The sequence below is a fragment of the Apaloderma vittatum genome, unplaced genomic scaffold (assembly GCF_000703405.1).
Source record: "Apaloderma vittatum isolate BGI_N311 unplaced genomic scaffold, ASM70340v1 scaffold9509, whole genome shotgun sequence".
NCBI classification, from domain to species: Eukaryota; Metazoa; Chordata; class Aves; order Trogoniformes; family Trogonidae; genus Apaloderma; species Apaloderma vittatum.
This window is the reverse complement of record NW_009736988.1, coordinates 5,651-28,646: the sequence shown is the minus strand read 5'-3', so window position 1 is coordinate 28,646 and position 22,996 is coordinate 5,651. Positions and strand designations below refer to the sequence as shown.

Genomic DNA, 22,996 nt, shown 5'->3' with positions numbered 1-22,996 from the left:
ATTTGTTACTCAGTTTATAAATTCACAGAAAATTGTCAACCTTTTTCTGCCTTCAGTTGAACAAATAGTATTATATGAATACGTGACCATTTGTACTGTTGTTTGAGTTGGTTGAGGCTGATGGGGACTTTTAAAATTCCATTCAACGGATTTTATATGTATATAAAATTACAAATTCTTACAGCTATAAGTATTCTCTTTACTGCTTGTAGCAAACATGTTTTCAATTACTTTTTAGGCAGAGTTCATTAATGCTCCTTGTTTACTAAATTTTTGGTTGCCTATTCTCCCTCTCACAAAGGGATTACTAGCTGTTATCCCTGGAGCATGTGTACTAATAAATGAGTTGGTTGGTTGCTCAAGTAGAGAAGCTGATTAACAGAACAGGAAAAGATGGTTATTTTTTTTTTAATGCTACTTTTAATTTTCATTTTCTTCCGTACTTAGGAGGGACACTTTCAACCACTTGACAACCTGGCTAGAAGATGCTCGTCAGCATTCCAATTCCAACATGGTTATAATGCTTATTGGAAATAAAAGGTAAAATTTAACCAGTTATGATTTTGTAAGTGGTGAAGATTTAAGACTTCTGGAATTCAGTTTTTGTGTTTTCGTATTTGTACACAGTACGTTAACTTTAAGTTACGTTCAGTCATTGGACAGTTCTGTGGTGAACCTAATACCTTTCTTTTTCTAATGAGACCAATACAATGGGCAGCACATATGGATCAACTACTTTATGTTCCAGGTCCCTTTATCAGAAGTAATTTTATTTTAAAATGATTGACTGTAAATGCAATCATGGAGGTATTTTTGTTGTTACTTTTTTTTACATCTGGAATTACCATTTAGAAGCACCTAGATCTCTGCCTTATAAAGAGAATATGACTTATAATTCTAGGTTATCTAAAGCACCGTAGTTTTTGTTAAGAATCACAACAGAGAAAAATGTAATTAAAAAAAAGCCCATACTACAGAATTCACTTCAAAAACTTTTCTCAAATCTAAACCTATTTAGTATGCCGTATGTTTTAGCTGGGCTTCAATATAGAGAATGCTTTTTCACCATTTCCTGGTGAATTCAAGGTTCTTTTAGAAACTGGGTGATGAAAATACAACTACAAGTTTTGAAAGTGTTACCCAATTTGAAAATGATTATTTATTTGCTCATTACCTAGACTGTTCGAAGTTCTAAAATGATTCCCTGTTGATGCTGAGACTTTGATTTGTGTTGAAAGTCCTTATAAAAACAGATCAGTGAATACATTATCTGTAATTTTCCTAGTTCTTGATCCAGTCACCTGTGTAGCATCCGGTTTGATTTTTATTTTTTTTTGGTAGATGTAAGTTTTTTTGAAATATCAGAAGCATTATCTCAGGATTTAATAACCCATTAGTTATGGGCCATTAGCTGATTGACCTTAGATTACCTAATTGACTAGATGATCTTGAAGCTCCCTTCCAACCTAAGCCATTCTATGACCTTGACTTGCCTCCATGCCTCAGCAGTTCTTGAAGGTAAAGATGCCAGTGGAAGTAATGGTGTGTGTGCTTGGCCTTAAAATTTAATGAACAGCCAGATCATTTCTTACATACTACTGAGAAGCAGCCTTGTTGTAAAGAGAGCTTGAGTTTGCTGCTCTGGCCTCTTCACCTCTTATTTTCTTCTTCTTCCCGCTTCTTCTGCCTTCTATTTTCCTTCCTCTTCTCCCCACCCTCTACGTCCCACTGAAAAACATGGTAAGCGTTAAGTAATTGTGAAGCTCGTCCACATTTTTATACCTAATCTGAAAAATTATTAATGATGTTCTTTTTAATTGAGGAATATGATAAACATAGTCCTCACAAATTAATGTAAGAATGAAATCTCTTTTATTAAATGAAGCCTTAGTAAGCCTGAGATGTCCCTGACCATTTTATGCTTATGCACTGAGAGAAACAGTGAAATGTACTGTTTACTAGAGATAAGTATTAGAGAAATTTGCATACTTAGTTGACATCTGTAGCTACTCGTGAGTATTCTTACCTGTTGACTGAACTCTTAGGTCTAGTGTTCTGCTGATGCAGACCGTACTCCATGACCGTATGTTATAACATGCTACTTGCAGCTAGCTCAGTAATTCCCAGTTACAACTAATTATGTATTATGTATATAAATTATGTATTTTAAATTACAGATTAAGGTGCCACATAAAGTGAAAGTTCTTTAAGAAGCTTTTTAAAGGGGATTATTATTCAAGCCTCAGAAGAGGAGGGTGGGAAGAAAATACGTTCAATTCTGTTGCATTATCCTGAAAGCGTGTTACAGGAGTTCTTATGGTAGGATGTGCTACTAGAGGTGGATGGAAGGAAAAACATATATACTACCATAATATACTTGAAGATGTACATTTTGTTCTTACGAGTCCCCAGAGTGCACTTGGTATACATTTGTACTACTGACTGCTGAATTTGAAGTGTTGAGAATTTAATTTGAAATATAGTAGCAGTTTTTTGAAAACATTACAAATACTAGTGGTAAAACATGACAAATACTGTACTTAATCCCCTTTCCAGAACCAAACATATTGATTTAGTAAGACCAAATGCTTTGAATTATTGGCACGGAGAGAGGAATACAACTGTGGTTAGTAGGAGCAGTTAAAGCTTTTTAAGAATATGTTTAGATATCAGTAGTGAGTTTTGTGTGGGTTATCACTATAGTTTTCAGTGCAGCTGCACTATTTCAGGTCAGAAGAGTTGGTTATTTCTGATCTGTCATGGCAATAACACTGTAGTGAATCAAGGTTTTAAATAAGAGGGTAGCATGGTAGTAGCAAATAAAGACGTTGGTCAAGTTCAAAAATACCACGTTCAGGTAGCTGCTTCAGGGACATGAGCATGAAAACCTTGTTATGGTATCTTGAGTCTAAGGCTAAGATATTGGGAACGTTTACATATAATGAACATCAACTTTAAAATTATTTTGAGAAGACATTTCTTGTATTTCTGTCTTCAAATGCGCCGTGTTTAAATAAAGTGCTGAATTGTCCTGACACTGTAATTCGTCTGAACTAGTAGGTAGTTTAAAAATAATGAAAACTTGCTTTGCTGGATAATAGGTGCCACAGTGAGTATTGTTCATTTTTAATATATGTATAATCACAAGGATGTCAGCACTGAAGCCAAGTATAATACTTTTTACTGGTATTCTGACTGTATATTTAACCTCTGTATTTGCGTGCTGTTTACTTTAAAAATGTATATCTGAGAAGATATTTTTACATGCATAACTTAAATGAAATTTTTTGTGTTATTTACTGTATCTGGATAAATGTAGTATTGTTATTGCTCTAGATGTAGTATGATTACAAAGAAGGACAAACTGTGTACTGCTTGTACCTAAAGAAACTTTGAAAAGTAAGAGTGGAATACTTCGATGTCTATATGACTTACAGAAGCAGATTTGTCTTTAGTTGTCCAATTCAAGAGGCGGTGGTTTTTGGTTTTGTTTTTTTTTTCCTGTGGTTTTGTGTAATACTTAACTTTCATTTAAACTGTTTGGAAACCAGGAAACAAGAAATTGTTTAGCAGTCATGTCAAACTTTGCTGCAGCTAACTTGTTTAGAGAGAACAGCTAATGTAGTTCAAAATAACTTAGTCTTGCTTTTAAGTCTTTTTATCAGAACAGAAATTGACTGTATGAGATTTTGTTACTGACTAGAAGAAATTCACTTTATATGTGTCTATATTGTTAAGAAATCACTTATAAAATTCCTTTATCAGTTCGACTTTACAGTGTGGATTGGTAGATAATGTTACACTAGAAGAGAGTGATATTTCTTTAAAATGACAACGTCTAAAGTTAGCGTTCAGGGAATAGCTAGATATACACACATCCTGTTGAAGGCCATTTTATGAAGTCTTCGGTGAGATCTATGTCGGCTAAGATTGATAGATCAAGCATGATGTGTGTGGCTATTCCACGTACTGCAAGTGCAGTGCTTACAGTAATTCTGCTTTATGTAAGGGCTTGAATAGATATTCATGTGTGCGTAAATTCTAATGGGGGCTTTTGGTTTGTAAGGATATCTCTAAAGAATAACATTTACAGGGACAGGTTAGAACATGCAGGTAACTTTTTTGTTTGGTTTTCCATCTTAGTGATTTAGAATCTAGACGAGAAGTCAAGAAAGAAGAAGGTGAAGCATTTGCACGAGAGCATGGACTTATCTTTATGGAGACATCTGCCAAAACTGCTTCCAATGTAGAGGAGGTAACTTTGCTGAACACTCATATTTTAGTAAAACAGTTGTTTTGAATTGCACTTTGTTATTTGTACAGATAATATTCCTCTAGGGCTTGGATTTCTTAACTTGAATTAACTATGATTTTTAACATAGGAAAAAGACAATGTCTGTGTAACTGATTGCATACCACTAATTATATTGTTGAGACTCTAGTATTTATATACTTCTTTATTTGTTTTAAATATCTGATCAGAGAAATGGGTACTTCTGTCTGCACTGAAATCTAAAAATAAGACTAGAATTGATTTGCTAGTCCAAAGCAAGCCAAGCTAAGCCAAGCTATTGGTATCCTTAGTAGATATCAATCTAACCTTCCTATCTTCACAAGCTCTTCAGAGAAATCTATTGCAGTGCTTTGCTATTTGTATTGTTGTCATTTTTCCCCTCCAGTACCTAGTAGGAATCTTCTTTGCTGCTGTTCATGCACACAGTTTCTTTTTCTGTCCTCTGCAGAGCTGCTCAAGAGGTCGTTGTCTTGGTTGCTGTAGTCTGTTATGTATTTGAATAAGTTTCTCAGTCTTTGCTGCTTTAAGGAACTTAAGTCTTTTGAAGTTTTGCTTATAGTTCATATTTATGAACATATGTCAAGTCTTAAATATCTCGAGTTGACTTACTGCATGCCTTTCTTGAAGGGTTGACCCCAGCCAGCAAGGAAGTGCCCATCCAGTTGCTCTCTTATTCCCTCTGTCCAGTGGGATGGAGGAAGGAACTAGAAGAGCAAAAATGAGGAAGAACTCAGGGTTTGAGAGAAAGTTTAATAAATGCAGGAAAGATGTGGGGGAAGGAGTGATCGAAAGGCAGTCACTCACAACTTTCCACAACCAAATTGATTCCCAGCCAGTCTCTGAGCAACAGCTACTTGGGAAAGACTCTCCTTTGTTTTTGTTGTTGTTGAGCATGATGTCATATAATATGAAATATCCCTTAGGCCAGTTCTGCCCCACTGTCCTGGCTGTATATGCCCTGCCACTCCCACCCCAATTTTGCCTTCTGTAAGCCTAATCACTGCGAGGGGCGGAGTAAGAAACAGAAGACCTTGACCGTGTGTACGTGCTGCTCAGCAGTAACTAAAACACTGTTGCGTTATCAACACCGATTTAGTCACAAATCCAAAACACAGCACCATACAGGCTGCTGTAAAGAAAATTAGATCCATCCCAGCCAGACACGGTACAGTGGTGGACAGAGTGCTCCAGATGAAATCTTAGTGCTATGTAAAGCTGAAAGATGGCTTCACATGGCTTTCAGGCCCGTACTCAGTTCATAGATCCCCACTTACTAACCTTTCTTAAAATAGCATAACTTCGTTCAGCTCTACATACTATGTAATCTGCCCTTACTCTTTTCAAAAATTGTTCTACATGTAAATTGGTAGACAGCTGATGAGGTATTCTTTTAGTGCTAAAGACTTCTAGTTTTGAAATATTTAGTAGTTTTTGAAAAGTTACAGTAAGAGTAACAAACATTTTCCACTGATTTAATTCTAATTTTTTAGTACTAGATTCTAACATCAGCATCTCTCTCTGTGTCAAAAAATTCGTGCTAGTGAATGAGTTGTCCAGTACCTAATGCACCTCTGATTATCAGGAGGAAAATGAGCTTTGTCACAAAAGTTCAGAGAAAATCCTCTCCTGATGATGACACAAGTGAGTGGTTGTGTGCATGTACTAATTTTCTAATTCTGATGGAAAAGCTTTAGGTTATAATCCTTTTTAATGACAATCACATGCATTCCTTAAATGGTATTCTCAGTCAGCACAGAAGAGGTGGCACGATCTAGAATAGTTATAGTTGAAGGAGCAAAAATCTTAATCTTTGAGCCAGCAAAAATAATTGAGGAGAAAGAGTAGGCATGGTACGTGAGAGATAACGCTTTATGGGCAAAAGAGACCATTTTCATTTTAATGCTCATTCTGGACTGTTCAGTATCAAAAAAAAAAAAAAAACAGAAGGGAACGAGGAAAGAAATCATGTGCAATGGGTAATGTTTGAGCAAAGAAGAGGAAGTATGCAAAATGGAGGCAAATCTAGATAGCCTTCAGCACTTGACTTCAGGACTGGAAAGAAGTTAAGAGTTTTGTGACTTCCTGAGGATGTAGAAACTAAACAGGAAGAACAACATTTGAGGTAATACAGCTAAAATTAGATTAAATTTTAAGCAGAAGAAATCTGCGGCCCTGTGTCTACAAATGTAATCTTACGTGGTGGCAATGGAGAACATTCTTACTGGCTTCTTTGGGAAACTAAGGGCTAAGAAAGTATAATACTGTTGAATTTTTGTGTTGAAGAAAAGACACTGGATCTAAAAAGCTGGGTAAGTCAAGTCCCTACCTGTGCATCTGGATTATTGTATCAAATGTTTTTAAATGCATTTGTGTTAAAAGTGTTTAAACAGACACTTCTACTGGCTTAGGTTTCAGATAAATTGTCAAAATACTTTTATCCATTTAATTTGAATTTCTGAAAGCTCATCTTTTCAAAAAACGCTAGACTTTTTAGGTAGATCTGCTGGGGTCAAATGGTCTCTCTCTAGTTGTATGGAGGTTATTGAGGCTTGAGGAAGAAAAAGCTATGGGGTTTGGGGAGGAAGGAATACCTCCTGAATTACTCAGCAGCATTTTTATCAGTGCTGATAAATCACTGGGACTAGAGTGTGTCATGCGTGAGTTATGTAGTTAACCATTACAGTGCCAAGATGCCTGTAGAAATCTTTGAAGTCGAAGATGTCTGTGTGAGATACAGCATCATCAGTGTTGAAAGAGCAGGTGGTACTACTTGAGAGAAGGATGTAACTACAGAGCAAAGAGCAAAATCATGAATGAAGATTCTGACTAGTTAGCAGCAAACAGTTATGCAAACAAAAGCTTGCATGAATACCGCTTCAAAGTATTTAAGAGTTATGTGCATCCATTAGGCCTCTGTCCTTTACTCTGTATTTAACAAAGTCTTATAGAATGGTAAAACTAATGTTTCATTTTTGCATTATTAGCCTTCTCTCCTCACCCATCAGTAGGAAATATTCCTCAAAAAGGATGCTTTGGAAAAAGATGTGATTGCTGTAAGGCTTGTGCATGTGTACATATGGAAATGCATAGATAGAACAGGCTATAACATTCGCAAATAACAACTAGTATCTATTTCCTCTTTCCTTTCCCAAAAGGAAAGGTGAGGGATATGGCAAACGTGTCTTAGGAGGAACAGCTGACGGAACTGGGATTTTTTAGTCTGGAGAAGAGGAGGCTGCGGGGAGACCTCATTGCTCTCTACAAATACCTGAAAGTAGGTTGTAGTGAGGTGGGTGTTGGTCTCTTCTCTCAGGTTACTACTGATAGGATGGAGGAAATAGTCTCTAATTGTGCCAGGGGAGGTTTAGATTGGATATTAGGAAAAATGTCTTTACTGAAAGAGTAGTGAAGCGCTGGAACAGGCTGCGCAGGGAAGTGGTGGAGTCACCATCCCTGAAGGTTCAAAAAATATGAAGACATGGCAATTCTGTCCCCATGTGTTGCCTGGTCTAGTCGAGAGGTGGCGTCCATTCCCACAGCAGGGAGGTTGGACTAGATGATCTCTAAGGTCCCTTCCAGCCTAGGCCATTCTATGATTCTATGGTAATTCGGGACATGGTTTAGTGGTCATGGTAGTGTTGGGTTGATGGTTCGCCTTGATGATCTCAGAGGTCTCTTCCAACCTTAATAATTAAAATTATATGCTTGGATCATGTAGTTGACTAATCATAGAATCATTCAGGTTGGAAAAGACCCTTGGTATCATCGAGTCCAACCATTAACGCTACTCTACAAAGCTCACCCCTAAACCATATCCCCCAACTCCACATCTAAATGACATTTAAACACATCCAGGGATGGTGACTCAACCACTTCCCTGGGCAGCCTATTCCAATGTCTGATTACTCTTTCTGTGAAAACATTTTTCCCAGTGTCCAGTCTATGCCTACCCTTTTGCAGTTTGAACCTGTTCTGTCTTGTTGTGTCGCTAATTACCTGTGAGAACAGACCAGCACCAACCTCTCTACCTTTCAGGTAGTTGTAGGTAGCAAGGAGGTCTCCCCTCAGCCTCCTCTTCTTCAAACTAAACAGGCCCAGCTCCTTCAGTCTTTCTTTGAGCCTCCTCTTTGTCAAACTGAACAGACCCAGCTCCCTCAATCGTTCCTCATAAGATTTGTTCTCCAGGCCCTTCACCAGCTTTGTTGCCCTCCTCTGCACTTGCTCCAGCACCTCAGTATCTCTCTTGTTTTGAGGTGCTCAGTTTTGGGCACAATACTCAAGATGTGTCCTCATCAGGGCCAAGCACAGGGAAACAGTCACCTCCCTACTAGTAAAGCCTTGACCTGCTGCATTTATGCCTGGTTTGTGTTGCTTAGTGGTTGTTATACAAAACAAAGTAGTGATGGAAGTGTGTTTCTGGGTATTGAAGGAAGTAATCTGAGTGTAGTTACCAGGAAAAGTGGCAACAAGAAGCTACACAGCATCCAGTAATAGGGCTTAAACTATTCTTCTATCCATTTAAGCTGAGTGTAGTTACCAGGAAAAGTGGCAACAACAAGCTACACAGCATCCAGTAATAGGACTTAAACTATTCTTCTAGCCATTTAAAAAAAAAAAAAAGCAGTTAGATCCAACTTTGAGGTACCTGTCCAAAGTTGAATTAGGAAGAATATCCATTTTTCCTGGCCAAATGTGTTTTGCAGTTTAAATGTTTGGGGGTTTTCTCATTCCGGAGCTGTTTTTCAAGCTTTACGTTCTGAATCTGAGGCAAAAGTACTCATGACAAAAGAATCAAGGCCAGCAGTTTAAATGTTTGGGGGTTTTCTCATTCCAGAGCTCTTTTTCAAGCTTTACATTCTGAATCTGAGGCAAAAGTACTCATGGCAAAAGAATCAAGGCCGTTAAGAGTTTAGAAATAATCATCCTGGATTGCTCATGGAAACTCCTGAATCACTTGAATCCCGTAGTTCTTTGTAGCCTCCCTCAGTATGTGGGAGCAGTCTCATAAACGTCTCGTATTAGAAATAATCATCCTGGATTGCTCATGGAAGCGCCTGAATCACTTGAATCCCATAGTTCTCTGTAGCCTACCTCAGTATGTGGGAGCAGTCTCATAAACGTACATGGCTGTTTGAAATCCTAGTTGCCAGAATTTTATTTATTTTAACAAAAATACTTTAAAGCATGTTTTTAGATTAGAGAATGAGGTAAACTCATCTTCTTCAGTTCTTTAGGATGACTGCTTGTATCAGTAATTTCTGAAGCATTAAGGAGAGATTCCTAGGTGGTTCTAAAAATGAACAAAAATACTTTAAAGCATGTTTTTAGATTGGAAAATGGGGTAAACTCTTCTTCAGTTCTTTGGGATGGCTGCTTGTATCAGTAATTTCTGAAGTATTAAGGAAAGATTCCTAGGCGGTTCTAAAAATCTTTTTCAAGTAGTTCTTCACAGAAAATAAAAATAAAATTTCGGAAGTGTTCTGAATTAAATGACTCTACTGTGCGAAAAAGCAAGGTTGCAGCAGTCTTTTTTTTTTTTTCTGAGCTGCTTACACTGCATTTTCAAATCTTTCTGATTCGTAGAAGATGAGTTAATTCGCACATATCTTTTGGTAAGTAAAGCAAGGTTGCAGCAGTCTTTTTTTTTTTTCTGAGCTGCTCACACTGCATTTTCAAATCTTTTTGGTTCGTAGAAGATGAGTTAATTTGCACATATCTTTTGGTAAGCCTCACCACTTTACAGCTTGCATCCTACAGGTGTAAAGAAACTATAGTGAGTGCTTTTTACCCATTTTAGTTATTCTTGAGACACTGTTAGCTAAACAGGTTCCTGTCCCATTCGGTCTCCCACAGCTACTGCGTTATCTAATCACATGACATATTTTCTGAGCAGCTCCTCTGGTAGGGACATTGCTTTGTACACTATCAAGTGCTTCCTATGACCTTAGGAAGCTTAGGCTGCTTACCACAGGAGCATTTCTGCAGCATCTGGTTCCAGACCTGGCCTGCATTTCTGAACTTGCTATTGCCTCTAGCCTATGTCTGGACTAGTACTTAGTCCTGCAGCAACAGGGCTAGCAATTGTGGGGCGCTCGTATGCTGAACACCAAGTTCTTATTGGCGGAGAGCTCTGGAAGGGCGGTGTGGCAGTGCAGACGGGTGGTGCTATCGAAGTTTAACAGACAGATCTGTGTTTAAAGCAGAAGGAGATAGCCTGAGAAGTCTTGCAGTCCTAGTCATAAGCACTCAGCACACAGCTCATGTTTCATGCCGATGCAATACTGAAACGCAGCAGCACACGGGTGTGTGTCTCCTGTGTTGTACAAGAAGCACTTAAATGGCCAGAGGAGACCTTCCTTCAGAATGGATTATTTAATCTCTAGTTTAAAAATATGTTTCTGTACGTCAAGAATGAAGAAGGCAAGCCTCTAGACCTTGTTTTGATCTGTTTGATGTTGTGACCCAACTTTATCTTGCCTCATGTCATATATGGCTGTTGTAGATGTTTGTAAGCTAATGGGGGAGTCTTTAGCAGTTTCTTTGTATGAAAAAATCAGCTTCTGTTGTTAAATATTATTTAAGCTGTTTCCCTTGTTTAAACCTGAGTTCCAACACTGTAATGCCTTTAGTCAACCCATAGCTGTAACAGTACATTGACCTGTTCACTGCTTGGATCTTAAGACAGTTTAAAAATGTTCATTGCGATCATCAGGATTATCCAAGATGTAGGTTACAAGACATAGAAACGTTTAGCAGTGGAGAATATCCTTTTAGCTGTTTATCTTGTGCAAGGCTCTTAGGGGATGTTTATACCCTGTTTGCACAAGAGGTAACTGATAGTTGGCAATGGGAAATAGATGTAAGCTCTTTCTTCAGAGTTTCTGTGAAGGCTTCTAAGAATTCCATGTGGCCACTGAGTTAAATCATTGTGTCTGATACAGAATGGGGTTGGGTGAGAAAAGTTTCTGAATCATTCAGAGGATAGAAGGATTATTGGTGGGGGTGGGATGGGGAAGTTAAGCACAGGGTTATAATTTGGCTGCAGTGCAAGGCCAGTTATACTGATCTCTTCAGCTGTATCGTATTTATTTAAATAGCTGGGGGTTTTGCTGTTGTTGATTTCCTTTTAGCCTCTGTCTAAGGCTATCAAGGGAGCCAGCTATCAAAACAACAGAATTTTTGTGCTTTTTTCCTCAGTGATTTCCAAGCTGTGTCAGTCGTGTTTTTATTTACAATTCTGTTTTTTAAAAAAAAATAAATCTTGACTTGTTTGGGAGATGTGCAGTAATGTATACTCTGAGCATAGCTGTTGGCTTTCTCCCAGTAGAACGCATAGTTAAATTTGAGCTGAAACACTGAACTTGTTAAAATTTGTGGTAAAAGGAGTATAGTGTTAACTTTTAGAATCTTGGTTATCATACCTGTTCTGCTTTCTTGAATTGCGAACGAGGCATGTGAGCTCTGAAGTACTGTTTGCAGAATTCAGGGTCAGTTATTTTGTCTTTTTTTGGTCTAAGAAAATGCTGATGCCTGTCAGTAGGCTTGTCACTTGTATACGTGTAATTCTGAGGTCCAGACTTGAGGTGTGTTTGCACTTGTTTTAATCCTAACACCAGTTACTTTCCGACCTTACATTAAAACTTAGTATTTAATACTTAAAATGTTTGTCTCTTGCAAATGAGTAAAAAAATTTCAGCACATTCGGGTTTTCTTTGGTAGTTCAACAACTGCTCATGACTGTTAATTGTAGTCTTATCTGAAACGTGCAGTTTGGAGCTTTCCGAGCGCTTTCTGCTTGGGCAGTGTCTTAACACTTGTAGAGGCAGAATAGCATCACCTGCGTGACCTCAGGGTGACCACGCAGACTCCAGTGGCACACAGGACTTACCTTTGAGTCTCTGGAACATCGTTTGTTTGAATCCATTTATATGCATGATTCTCAAGAAGTAAAGATACCTAGCTAAATTTGGGAAGCTGGAAAAATTTTGTGCCTTCTCGCACTCCAGACTGCTACTTTTAATAACGATTGATGTCACCAACCTTAAGCAAAAGACTTTTCTGGATACTGCTCAAACCATCACCATTTAGAGCCTGATCTCACTTGAGTTGTAGCAGTGTATCACTGACTCCTGGTGTGGGAGTTGGTTTTAGTAAGTTGTTTCCCATATGGAAGGGATTATATAGCCCTATGCCAAGCTTTCATCTTAAGAGTATTGTCTGTGTTATTCTAAGTTGTCTGCACATAAATAGAATGCAGTAATGGATTCATTATTTAGGATTAAATCTGAATAGACTAACGGTTTTAACTAAGCAATGGAGCACTTCTGCTACATGTAGCTGGATGGTCATTCAATAGTTTTGTTCCAGCTGTAACTTGATTTTCTCTTCAGGCAGCTTCTTTCATACTTTTGCTTAAATGGGTAATGAATATTCAAAGCTCCTGCAGCTTCAAGACCCGTACTACTTTGTCACTGTTAAGGGAATAAAGATGGTCTTTGTAACATTCTGAAGGATAAAAATGAACATCCCTTGGAAAGATGAGATTCTTAACAGCTTCTAAACTGAACCTGATTTTTAGAAGTAGTTCTTTTTATTTTCCCTCTACAGTCTCCCTAAACACAGTTGATTGCTGGTAAACAAACAGTTGTTTGACCTGGTAATATAGGTAGCAGGGATTTAGGTAGTAAAACTTGAAAATCCTAGGTTGGTAATAGTTTTCATAGTAAAGTGCCACACAGGATGTAATCTGACTAGAACTTGTAAAAGAGCAGGATTTCTAGTTCATAAGTCTAAAAAAAAAAAAAAATCCAACAAAAAACCCCAAAACAAACACCCCCCCCCAAAAAAAACCCAGTTAGATTTATGTAAACTTTTATCCAAGCTAGCATTCCTTCAAGTTCCTTGAAATCAAAGTTCTGTGACCTTTCAGCTGTGTGAAGACGCACTGTAGCCAGTTCCTCCCATGAGAAAATAGAGATGTGAAGCTCATGTCAGTCGGCCTGTGGGAGAGAGAAGGGGCAGGGCACCTGGCTTCAGTGAAGATTCACAGCTTCTACCTCGTTGGGGCAAAGCCTTGGACTGTGCCCCATCTGTGTAGGAAGGAACGTTGGCTCTGCCGCTGTTCTTGGGGCTTCCAGGCATTCCAAGATCTAATCAGAATAAAAGGTCTCAGTTAATTGAGGGTTTCAGGCTTTATGGAGGAGCACAAGAAGGATAATATGGCTCCTTGCCTGAGCTGTAGATTCTGCTGGAGAGATGTCTTCTTTTTTCCACAGGTGCTCTGTCCTTTAGAACTTTCCAGCAGCATCTGCAGAACTTTTTCAAGACACCTTGAGCTCTAGTTAGTGTGCATCTTCCTAATAAGTTGTCATAAAGATTATACGTCAGTGGGTACATATAAACCAACTGCAGTCAAGTTCTGGTTTGTGCCTGTGCATCTTTACTTCAAAAACAAGGCTACAAATGTGTTGGGTGCCTTCTAGGGTGTAGTTTCCTTATATAGCACCTTCATACTGCTTGATAATTAACCCCTCTGTAGCCCCTTGAGTGTCCTAGGCTTCTTTCTGAAGGATCGTTTAGTTGTAAAAGTACTGTCTTACTGTGCATAGAACAGCTGCTCAGAGGTTTGGAATCTCACTCTGTTATGTGGCTGTCAGCACTGCTTTATACTCTGGGATGGTGAATGCTGTAGGGGTAAAATCATTTGTGATCAATGTCGTTACTGTTTCCAAATTCATTTAATACTGGAGCAATTTACCCGTATTGTATCTTACTGCTAAAAAATAAGGCAGGAGATTGAGAAGGATGAGTAAATTCTATGTATTGTCTGACCAGGAGAAGTGCAGGTCATGCCTTGGAATTTCTGAGATATTTAACCTTTAAGCATTCCTCACTTTAATTGTAAGAAAGCATCCAGAAATAATGGCTGCCCAATTTTTACTTCAAAGCACTAAATTTAACTTTAATATTGCCACCAGAGGGCAGCATGTTACACGAGCTGGCAGTGCAGAACCTGGTCTATTCTGATTTTAAGCAAAGATGAACTTGTAAAATTTGAGTTTTGAAAAGTATCAGTCGTTCATTTACAAATTTATCCTGTAATGTTCAGCTTGTAGCTATGTCCTCAAATACTTGTCATGGCATTAGTTTTCTGAGGAAAGAGAAGTGACATAACTGACATCTGTCAAGTGAAAACTAAACGTAACTGTTCCATAACTCACATTCTGGTGCCCTTATATTATTATTACTCCTTCATACAACTTCCATAAGACAGAGGTATTGGGAGCTTACTACCTTACTTCTTGCATTGTTTTTACCAGTCATAAAATTCATTCTTCCTGTTTTGGTCTCAAGGACAGTAAACCTACATTATTTACTGGCTTTCTGTGATAGAATGGATGTTGAAGTTGATTTAATTCTACATTCAGTGTTTTAAGGATGAATTTACCTTAAATGCAGGATTTGTACTGTTTAGTAGTTCAGGTTTTGGGTTGTTTGGGTTTTTTTTTTTTCCTGAGGTGAGCACCACGAAACTTGACTTCTTGAGTCCTGGGTAAGAATATGATCTAGGAAACTCCTTAAACAAATCAACTTAAGTGATATTATATCAGAATATTGTAACTCAAAAACCTCCTTTGTTAGGTTAGTAGGTGCAAGTTTACACAACAGGTAAATCACATCTCGCAAGACTCACTTTCCCACTTGTCAGGGTTTTGCTATTATTAGAGAACCTAGTTATAATGTGAACATGTGAACGCAGTTGGAAAACATCTTGTATATAACCTTTTTTTTAATGGTGTGGTACAGCTGCATTCAATAGTCTCACGCATAAAAGCAGCAGTAATTTGTGATTTAGAAACATTAAAACCAAGAGCTAAACATGAAATGTAGACATTTTCCTGAAGTCAGTGTTTTCTTTAATTTTTCTGAAGTATAGTCTAAAATTTTCATATTTGGAAGTCAAACATACTGTTTTTGCAAAAGTCTCTCTCTCGCTTTTATGCATGATGGAGGTACTGTATTCTGGGGCCTTGCCATCTTTCCAGTGACTGAGTATCACCCCAGATTGAATCTGGTGTTGCCTCTCCTAGGGTAGTGAAAATAAACCTGGACCTGAGCTGATTTCAGGTGGAAGAGCTCGAGTATCTTTGTGTGGTGCTTTAGTAACAGCAGCAGCATTATGGGAAAGTACAGCGCAGCCGCGGAAGGCTTGGTGGGCAGCCAGCTGAGTCCTTGAGGGCTTACTGGTGGAGGACTTGTGTTGAGTGGAGGTGACTAAACGGCACCTGGATCCAAGTTGGCTTGTGAAGTGCTCCAGCTGTGTTCTTGCAGTCTCCTGCACATGGGCTAATAGTCAAACTGGATTTAAGGGGAGACCACTCTGTCTTTCTGCATCCATGGCTCAGTTAATCTGCAAATAGGATAAACTGCTCATAAATAATTGAGAGTTTATAGTATACTGCATGTTCCAGATAAGAGTTAGAACATGCAGTATTAAAATAGATTTTTCGAAGTCATCCATTATACCGAGTTCACGTTCTTTTCCTTGCTAATTGGGGCACTAGCATGCGATACCAAAATCTGATAATGATATTCTTAAAAGTGAGTAGACTGCTGTTTTCAGTGAAGTTCTCAGGTGATTATTTCAAGTCCATCTACACTTTGAAGTGTAAGCTAACTTAAAATACGTGGATGCAAAAAACACATGGAAGTCTCAAGGGATGTGAGTCTCTTTTCATGGCTGATCAGTAGCAACTTTTCAAGATCTATACCAAATGAAGAAAATGTGAGGTAGACTTACATGCTATATTCTTGTCAAACCATTGTTTTTAAATAGGAATTATTCAGATGTGACCCAGTGCAGGCTGGCATTTTGCCATGAAGAATAACAGTATATGCTGTTTTAACACTAATATATGGTGCAGCAGTCACTGGTGGAAATGTAGTAGTCAGATCATGTCTTCGCAAGACAACTGAAATGGTGAACCTGAGATTAATGGAATATTTGGTTTCTTTAGGCAATGTGTTTAATACTGAAATAGACTTTACTGAACTCAGTATGGTTTTTTGCTTTTACAGTACACATATAATTATGCTGAAGGCAGGTGAGGTGGGATCACAGTGTTTTGCAGTATATTTTACTTTTTTCTTTTTTTTTTTGAGGATAGATGTGTTCTTGTGGTGATCTGTTCTTGAGCGTAGCATCCAGAAGATATGTTTTGCTCAGCTGTGTTAGTTTGGAGTTTTCAGTCTGTTAAAAGTCTAGTTTTGTTGGTCTAAAGTAGTTTTTATAGATCTAATGTAATTCTCATTAAATTAATTCTAAGAGCCAAGGCATACTTAGCCAACATCTTCTAGAATTGTTAGAAGTGCCAGTTGTTAAGTGCTTGTTTACATAAAGTTATCATAACACGTTTTTAAGACTTCAAGTTCTGTTTAATGTCTTGCAGAAATAGGAGTAAGCACGTATCCTCACCGATTCCAGCTGTGTGAATTTCCAAAGCTTTTGACTTGCACCTTTCAGTAGTCCCATGTATGAGACCATTACAATAATTAGTGTGTTATCAGAAACCAAGATAAGTTTGAGAATTCTTTTTCTTATACTGAAAACTTCAATTTCTGAGGAATTTGAATCAATTCTTAGCTGGCCGAAAGCCAATTTTTCCCCTCAACTCTAACGCGTGTTTGAAAAACGAACTCGCTTCCTAAGTGCCTTGTGAATCTGCAATGATTAATTCTTCTCATTATTTTGCTGCAAATTCTCATGACCCTCTGTGATGATTCGATCACCCACTTAGAGTTTATGCATATTCATATCTTTCCGCTCCTGCTGCAGTCGTTCCGAGTCTCCTTCACTGGCTGTGGTGTGTGCTTGGTGCAGTAATTGAGCTGCAGTAGATTGATTACTCTGGGGAGCTGTAAGGCCTTTAAAGGTGAAAACATATCAGTCCTGTTAATTAGGAAACAAAGCTCTGGTGGCAAGTTCAGCAGTCAAATGCTTCCAGTGTAGAAATGAGGAAAGGTATGATTTGTTCCTCTCCATGAACCCTGTTTACTTTTTTATATTTGAATTAGATCTGCATTTGCTGTAATAGGCTTTTGCAGAAGATAGCGTATCTCGTATGATTGCGTGGTGTTGGTATTTTAAACCAAAAAGGAGCTGTATGTTTGATATTGATTGTAATTATAAGCTGCTGTTAATCACCTCTTAAATTATACATTATTTTAGGCATTAGTTGACCTATAAAGTTAAAAGAGAGATGAAGAATGGAATCATTGATTGTAAACTTTAACTGAAAACATTTATAACATTCACTTTTTCAGATTGAATGTCAAAGTCTTTTCTCTGAATTAAAACAATAGATTTTCAGAAATATTAAAACCGGAGGCTTCTTCTCTCCACTATTAAGATGTCTGCCTATCGTGTGCAAGATTAATTAAGGAGAATACGTTCTTAAAATTAGGTGAATATTAAATGATAGCATAAGGTTTCATCCAGCAGACAGCATCCTTACATCATCATTGTAAGTACCCTGTGGTTTTATGTTGCTAAGCACTCTAATCTAGAGTGGCCTATTACAAAGATATTAAGGGTAGGGGAAACCATCTGCCACACAATCTATCCATAAGGGTCAGAAATAAATAATTTAAAAGTAATTTATATATCTTAAAAACCACTTTTTCCCTTCTAATTACTGGACAACAGATTGTAGAATACAGATGCTAAGAAAGGGCCACTGTTTTGTAAGCAGTGTGTGATCCACTGCTAGTACACGGTAGTCTATAGGCTGCTGTTGTCATACCGGTCCCTGCTGAAGTCAGGGAGAAAAGTCTCGCTGAAACAACTGCTCGTGAGATTGGATTCCAGTTAGTGCGTCTTACACCAAAGGATATCACATTCACTGTGTTTGTGTTGTGTTCTTTTTCCTCTGTTTTAGGCATTTATTAACACTGCAAAGGAGATCTACGAGAAAATCCAGGAAGGAGTTTTTGACATTAATAATGAGGTAACTTTTAGTACTCTGAACACTTGTTTGTTTTTTTAAATGCAGGAGATTCACCTTCCCTAGAAGGCTGGACAGTAAAATATTTGTCTGTTCCATTTGGATATAGAATTGTCTGCCATTGTGATAAAAATGGATTAAAATAAGTGACCCTATCCATCCATGAAGCATCACAAAATAATATAAATCCCCAAAAGAGAAGAAAATCCACTTTCATCCACTTCTCCATATGGTGTCATCTGTTTTCAAAGATAATTTTCCACTATGTAAATGGGGGACCATGTTGATATGCCAGCTGCACTCCATGAGCTGTCCAGTGTAGGGGAGGGATTGCTTTGAGAGTTACATAAAAGACTTTTGAAATGTTCCTGGTTTAGGTGGCTGGATTCTATAGGGAATAAAAGATTAGCCATTTTGCCTGTGCACATTACTGAAATTACAGATTACTGGGGCCTGTCTCTTGCTTGTTTGGGGTGGGGGTGGGGAGGTGAAGCAGAGAGCACTTTTGTAATGCAAGAGCCTAGAAGGACCTAGAATGTCTTGCTTGAATTTTTAATGATTGTGCTGTTGAAAATCTTGAGCAGTTAGGACAGAGGTTCATGGCCACAGAAAAAGCAGCTTCAAGTTCCATGGTACCTAACAGAAATGCTGGGATCATATGGAAATGCCAGGATCTATAAGCTCTCTGTTAACATTCACCTAAAAAGTTGCACCGTGTGGAGTTTAAATTTGGCAGTGTAAAGTGGTCAGTCCTTTCTGAAGCCTGAGATTTTTATTTTTTTTTTTCCATCCTGCATGTCCCTAGCTGTCGTTGCTGAGGTTCTTAGTGAAACCACCTGTGAAAAATCTGCACCACCACACTCTGTTCTGTATCAGTTCTGTGATTAGGTGCCTTCTTTGGGACTGGCAGCCTGACGCTTCTCCAAAGCGTGATAGTTCTTGCACAATCGTTCAGAGTAGTGAGAGAATTGGCAGGACTCAGTTAACTGTTGTCACTCCTTTCTGCTTAATATGAGAAAATACTGCTCTTATGACTTCAGAGAGGAAATAATGAGAAACTTGAGCAGTATGCGAAGTATTTGCATAGGAAACTTGTAGCTAAATAAGGCTTGAACAGTAATCCTTCAAAGATAATTCTAGCTGGAAAATGTGTGTGTGTGTATACGGTGTTTTCGTGAAACACTTTTGTATTTCAGTTTAGTGATGAAAAACTTAATTTTCTTGAACATTTTTCCCAAAGAAAGCGCACTGGGGAGTGCAGTATAAATTGGAGAGTAATCAGAGTGTCTGAAAAAGCACGCTCATGTATCTGTCGAGTTTCATATAGTAGCTGACTGCTTTACTGTGCCTTATGGAGCTCTGATTGCAATATGCTGTCAAGAGCCAACAGTCCGTGCTATTTATTTGGCTTGATGCCAAGTCTGGCTCCTTGATTCCTCAAGAAGTTGCTATCAGCCCAGAGGGGGCAAAACCAATGAGCCATAGGGCATGCTTTTTATTAAAGAGGAGTCAAAGAGCGAAAAGAAACCACATCAGCTGCTGTCAATACTGAGCTAGTGCCAGAAACCCCAAGGCTACCACTGTTGCAGAACAACTGCCAAGCACTATAAATCTGAGATTTACTGTGACGCAAAGTTTCCTTAAGAGCTTAATTTCTGAAGCTACTGTATTACTTTTCTCAAAGTGCTGTATTTTTAGGTAAAATCCACTTGAGGGAGTGAGGGTTAAGATATAAGTGTGATTTTGATGAATGAAAGAGCTGCGCCGTGTGTGGGTTCTTGGCAAGTAGCCACGTCTTTCGGGATCATAGAAATTATTGATGACACAGAACACTCGTATGCCCTTAGCCTCTACAGCTGATTCAACACAGAACAAAATGCTGTCTAGAGAGGAAAAGTTTTATATTAAACTATTAAACTAATGGAGATTTTGGTGAGAGGGGAGAGGTTATTCATTCCTAGCCAATGCTGTGTATTTTTAAAGCCTTATGCCAAGTAGTATTCAAACACAATTCTTGCTCTGTATTTTCGTACTAGAAGTTTAAGGTGCAGAGTTTAACAGAGATAAATTGTAAGTGAGAAGGAAAGCATCTTACTTTAAATTATATTTAATCTCCAAGGACACATTGCTTAAAAAAATACAAGTTTTTCTATATTTATCACATACATTAGCAGAACTTACTATATAATCTAATTTTTATAAAAGCGCTTTTCGAGTACATTAGTGTTCTAAAATAATTAAGCTGTGTCTTAAACTTCATTTCAGGCAAACGGCATAAAAATTGGCCCTCAACATGCTGCTACTAATGCAACGCTCGCAGGCAGTCAGGGAGGACAACAAGCTGGAGGAGGCTGCTGTTGAGCCTGTTTTACTTTCTAGCTGCCTGGATGGGGCCTACTAACTTGTTTGTTCACCCTTCCCTCCCCCCACCGCCCCGCTCGCCTCCACTTCAGTTCAACTGAGACATGAAACTTGTAAGTTGGTTTCCTGTTGCAGAAGACTTTATCCTTCAAATTCTTGTATAACTTTGAATAAATGGTTAATGTTCACTTAAAGACAGATTTTGGAGATTGTATTCATATCTATTTACATTTGATTTCTAGGTCAATTGATGTGATTATTTTTGTTAAATGTTGTCTTGTGCCCTTGACTACGAACTGAATTGTATTAAACACTACAAAGTCATCTGAGTATTTTAATCAGTTTGTGTAGTTAGGTTTCCTGGCTCCTGCCGTTACCTAATATTTAATATTGTAGAGCTGTCCTCAAGTTTTTTTGTCAATTTTCAAGGCTATAAAGAGAAGCGGAAGGACTCTTTTAATTCTGTATTTATCACTTTCTGTATATATATAGTTTAATAACCTGCTTGGGTGTACTTGCCAAGCTAGAATTCTTTAATGCATTTGCATAAATTCTATACTACTTAGAGCTTGAAAACTACAGAAGCATTAATAGAAACTGCTTGGATGCTAAATTTTAAGCCTTTTTGACATTGTTAGCATGTTCATCCTCCCCTATCATTATCCTGAAGTCCAAGAGAAATGCTTAATGTATATTACTAGAGGCTACATGCGTGCTATCTATTTTAATGCCAAATGTTTGCTGTTTGTCCACAATTTCCACAGCACCTCTTCAGAAATGGATTAGCTGTTTGCCTTAACAAATACTGTAGGTGAAAACAGAGTATGGATGACAAGTAGAGGAGGAGTTGAGAAATTTAAAATGGCACATTATAAAAACGTTACTCTTTTCTTAATTTTTTTTTTCTTGTTTACCACTTGATTTCTAGGTATGTTTTTCATGCAAGGACAGTTTTTCAACCTAAATGTACAGTGGTTGTGTAAAGCTTTCTTTTAGTGACAACTTGTAATCCTAAATATATGGTAAGCATCTTGTCTATTGTGAAGAGGGTGTGAAAATAAAATCTGCCAGTTTGGAAATCTTGATGAAATTCAAAACTAGAAATGCTTTGGTACTTATTACGGTGGTGTTCAAAGGGAGGGATGTTTTGCCTCAAATGAAAGGGTTGCAACAAAAAAATATCCTGTGTTTAAGTGTTTATTTGTTAAAGAATACTCATGTCACTTTTCCTACAAATGAGGAAACAACTGACTCTCCATCTCATCCTATTTAAATAAATTGCATACAGAAGGGTGACACTAATGCTAGGCCATGCTTCATGTATCTAAAAAAAAAAAAAGAGGGTGTGGGGGTCAGGAAATAACTGCAAAACTTTTGTCTTATTGGACCAATGCTGACTGCAACACCGCGCTGGGGGACATGGGTCCTCTATCATCTATTCTTATTGTCAGAACTTTAACAATGAAAGTGAATAAACTTCAGCCTGACAGGTGTAACATAGCAGTGGTTCTGAGATTAAATAAACTTTTAAAATGTGTGGAAACTATTGTTTGTATCTGGGGGAAGGGTCAGGCGATAAGGATTTATGTTAGTTACTGACTTCAGCTCTCTCACATTTAGGAACATTATAACCAATGCAATATAATTGTTTTCAGCCGTTTTAAGAGGTTATTTCATTTACATACTTTCAACGGTTACCTGTTTATTGTATGAAGATTGCATTTATAAAACACTCTTACTGTTTCAGTTGAAGTTTGAAAATTGTGTTGCATGACAGTAAAACCGTAGGACTGAATTGCGTTGATGCCAAGGGAAAACTGGCTTCTAGTAACTGGGTGCTTGCAGGAAGGAACAAGCGAGTACTCACTTGAATTAACTGCTTCAAGACTTTTTGCAGCTGGCAGCATGGCAGAGCTCAGTTGCTTGGGATGAGGTGAGAGGAAAGCTTGCTCTTCTGCACCAGGCTCACCTTTATGACAGATGAGAGTAAATTTCTCCTGGCCATAAAACTTGACCCTGTTCAGGGAGCAGAGGAGGGGAATTTGTACCCTATCCCGAGAACAACAAAATGGTGATGATTTACAAAGCTAAAGCTTCTGATAGCCACTCTTTTTCTGAAAGCATGGAAGATATATCGAATCAAGCAGGAATCTAGGGCTATTATAGCAAAGAGCCACTGATGCTTTTTTTGTTTTTTGGAGGGGTGAAGGGCAGGGGGAATGTGCTATGATTTTCTGCAGTTGCATATGCATACTGGGTTTTGATCCTGCTGATTAGTCCTGGCTTATATGTCAGTCCTATACTGTACATCATATTAAGAATCTGGTATTTTCAAAGA

General features: G+C 38.0%; 1 protein-coding gene across 2 annotated transcripts in view; it reads left to right on the top strand.

The window, feature by feature from the left end:
• The window catches only part of RAB2A (RAB2A, member RAS oncogene family), a 35,650-nt gene extending 13,895 nt beyond the window's left edge, over positions 1-21,755 (top strand). Inside the window, exons 4-8 of one of the 2 annotated variants that reach the window (XM_009877180.1) lie at positions 448-540; positions 4,144-4,255; positions 18,232-18,300; positions 20,563-20,691; positions 20,740-21,755. In XM_009877180.1, coding sequence (XP_009875482.1) covers positions 448-540; positions 4,144-4,255; positions 18,232-18,300; positions 20,563-20,658 — 370 coding nt within the window. In that variant the 3' untranslated portion in view covers positions 20,659-20,691; positions 20,740-21,755. Of the gene's footprint in view, positions 1-447; positions 541-4,143; positions 4,256-18,231; positions 18,301-20,562 lie in introns of both variants that reach the window. The other variant, XM_009877181.1, reaches the window with a different exon arrangement.
• The last annotated feature ends 1,241 nt before the right edge of the window (positions 21,756-22,996 follow it).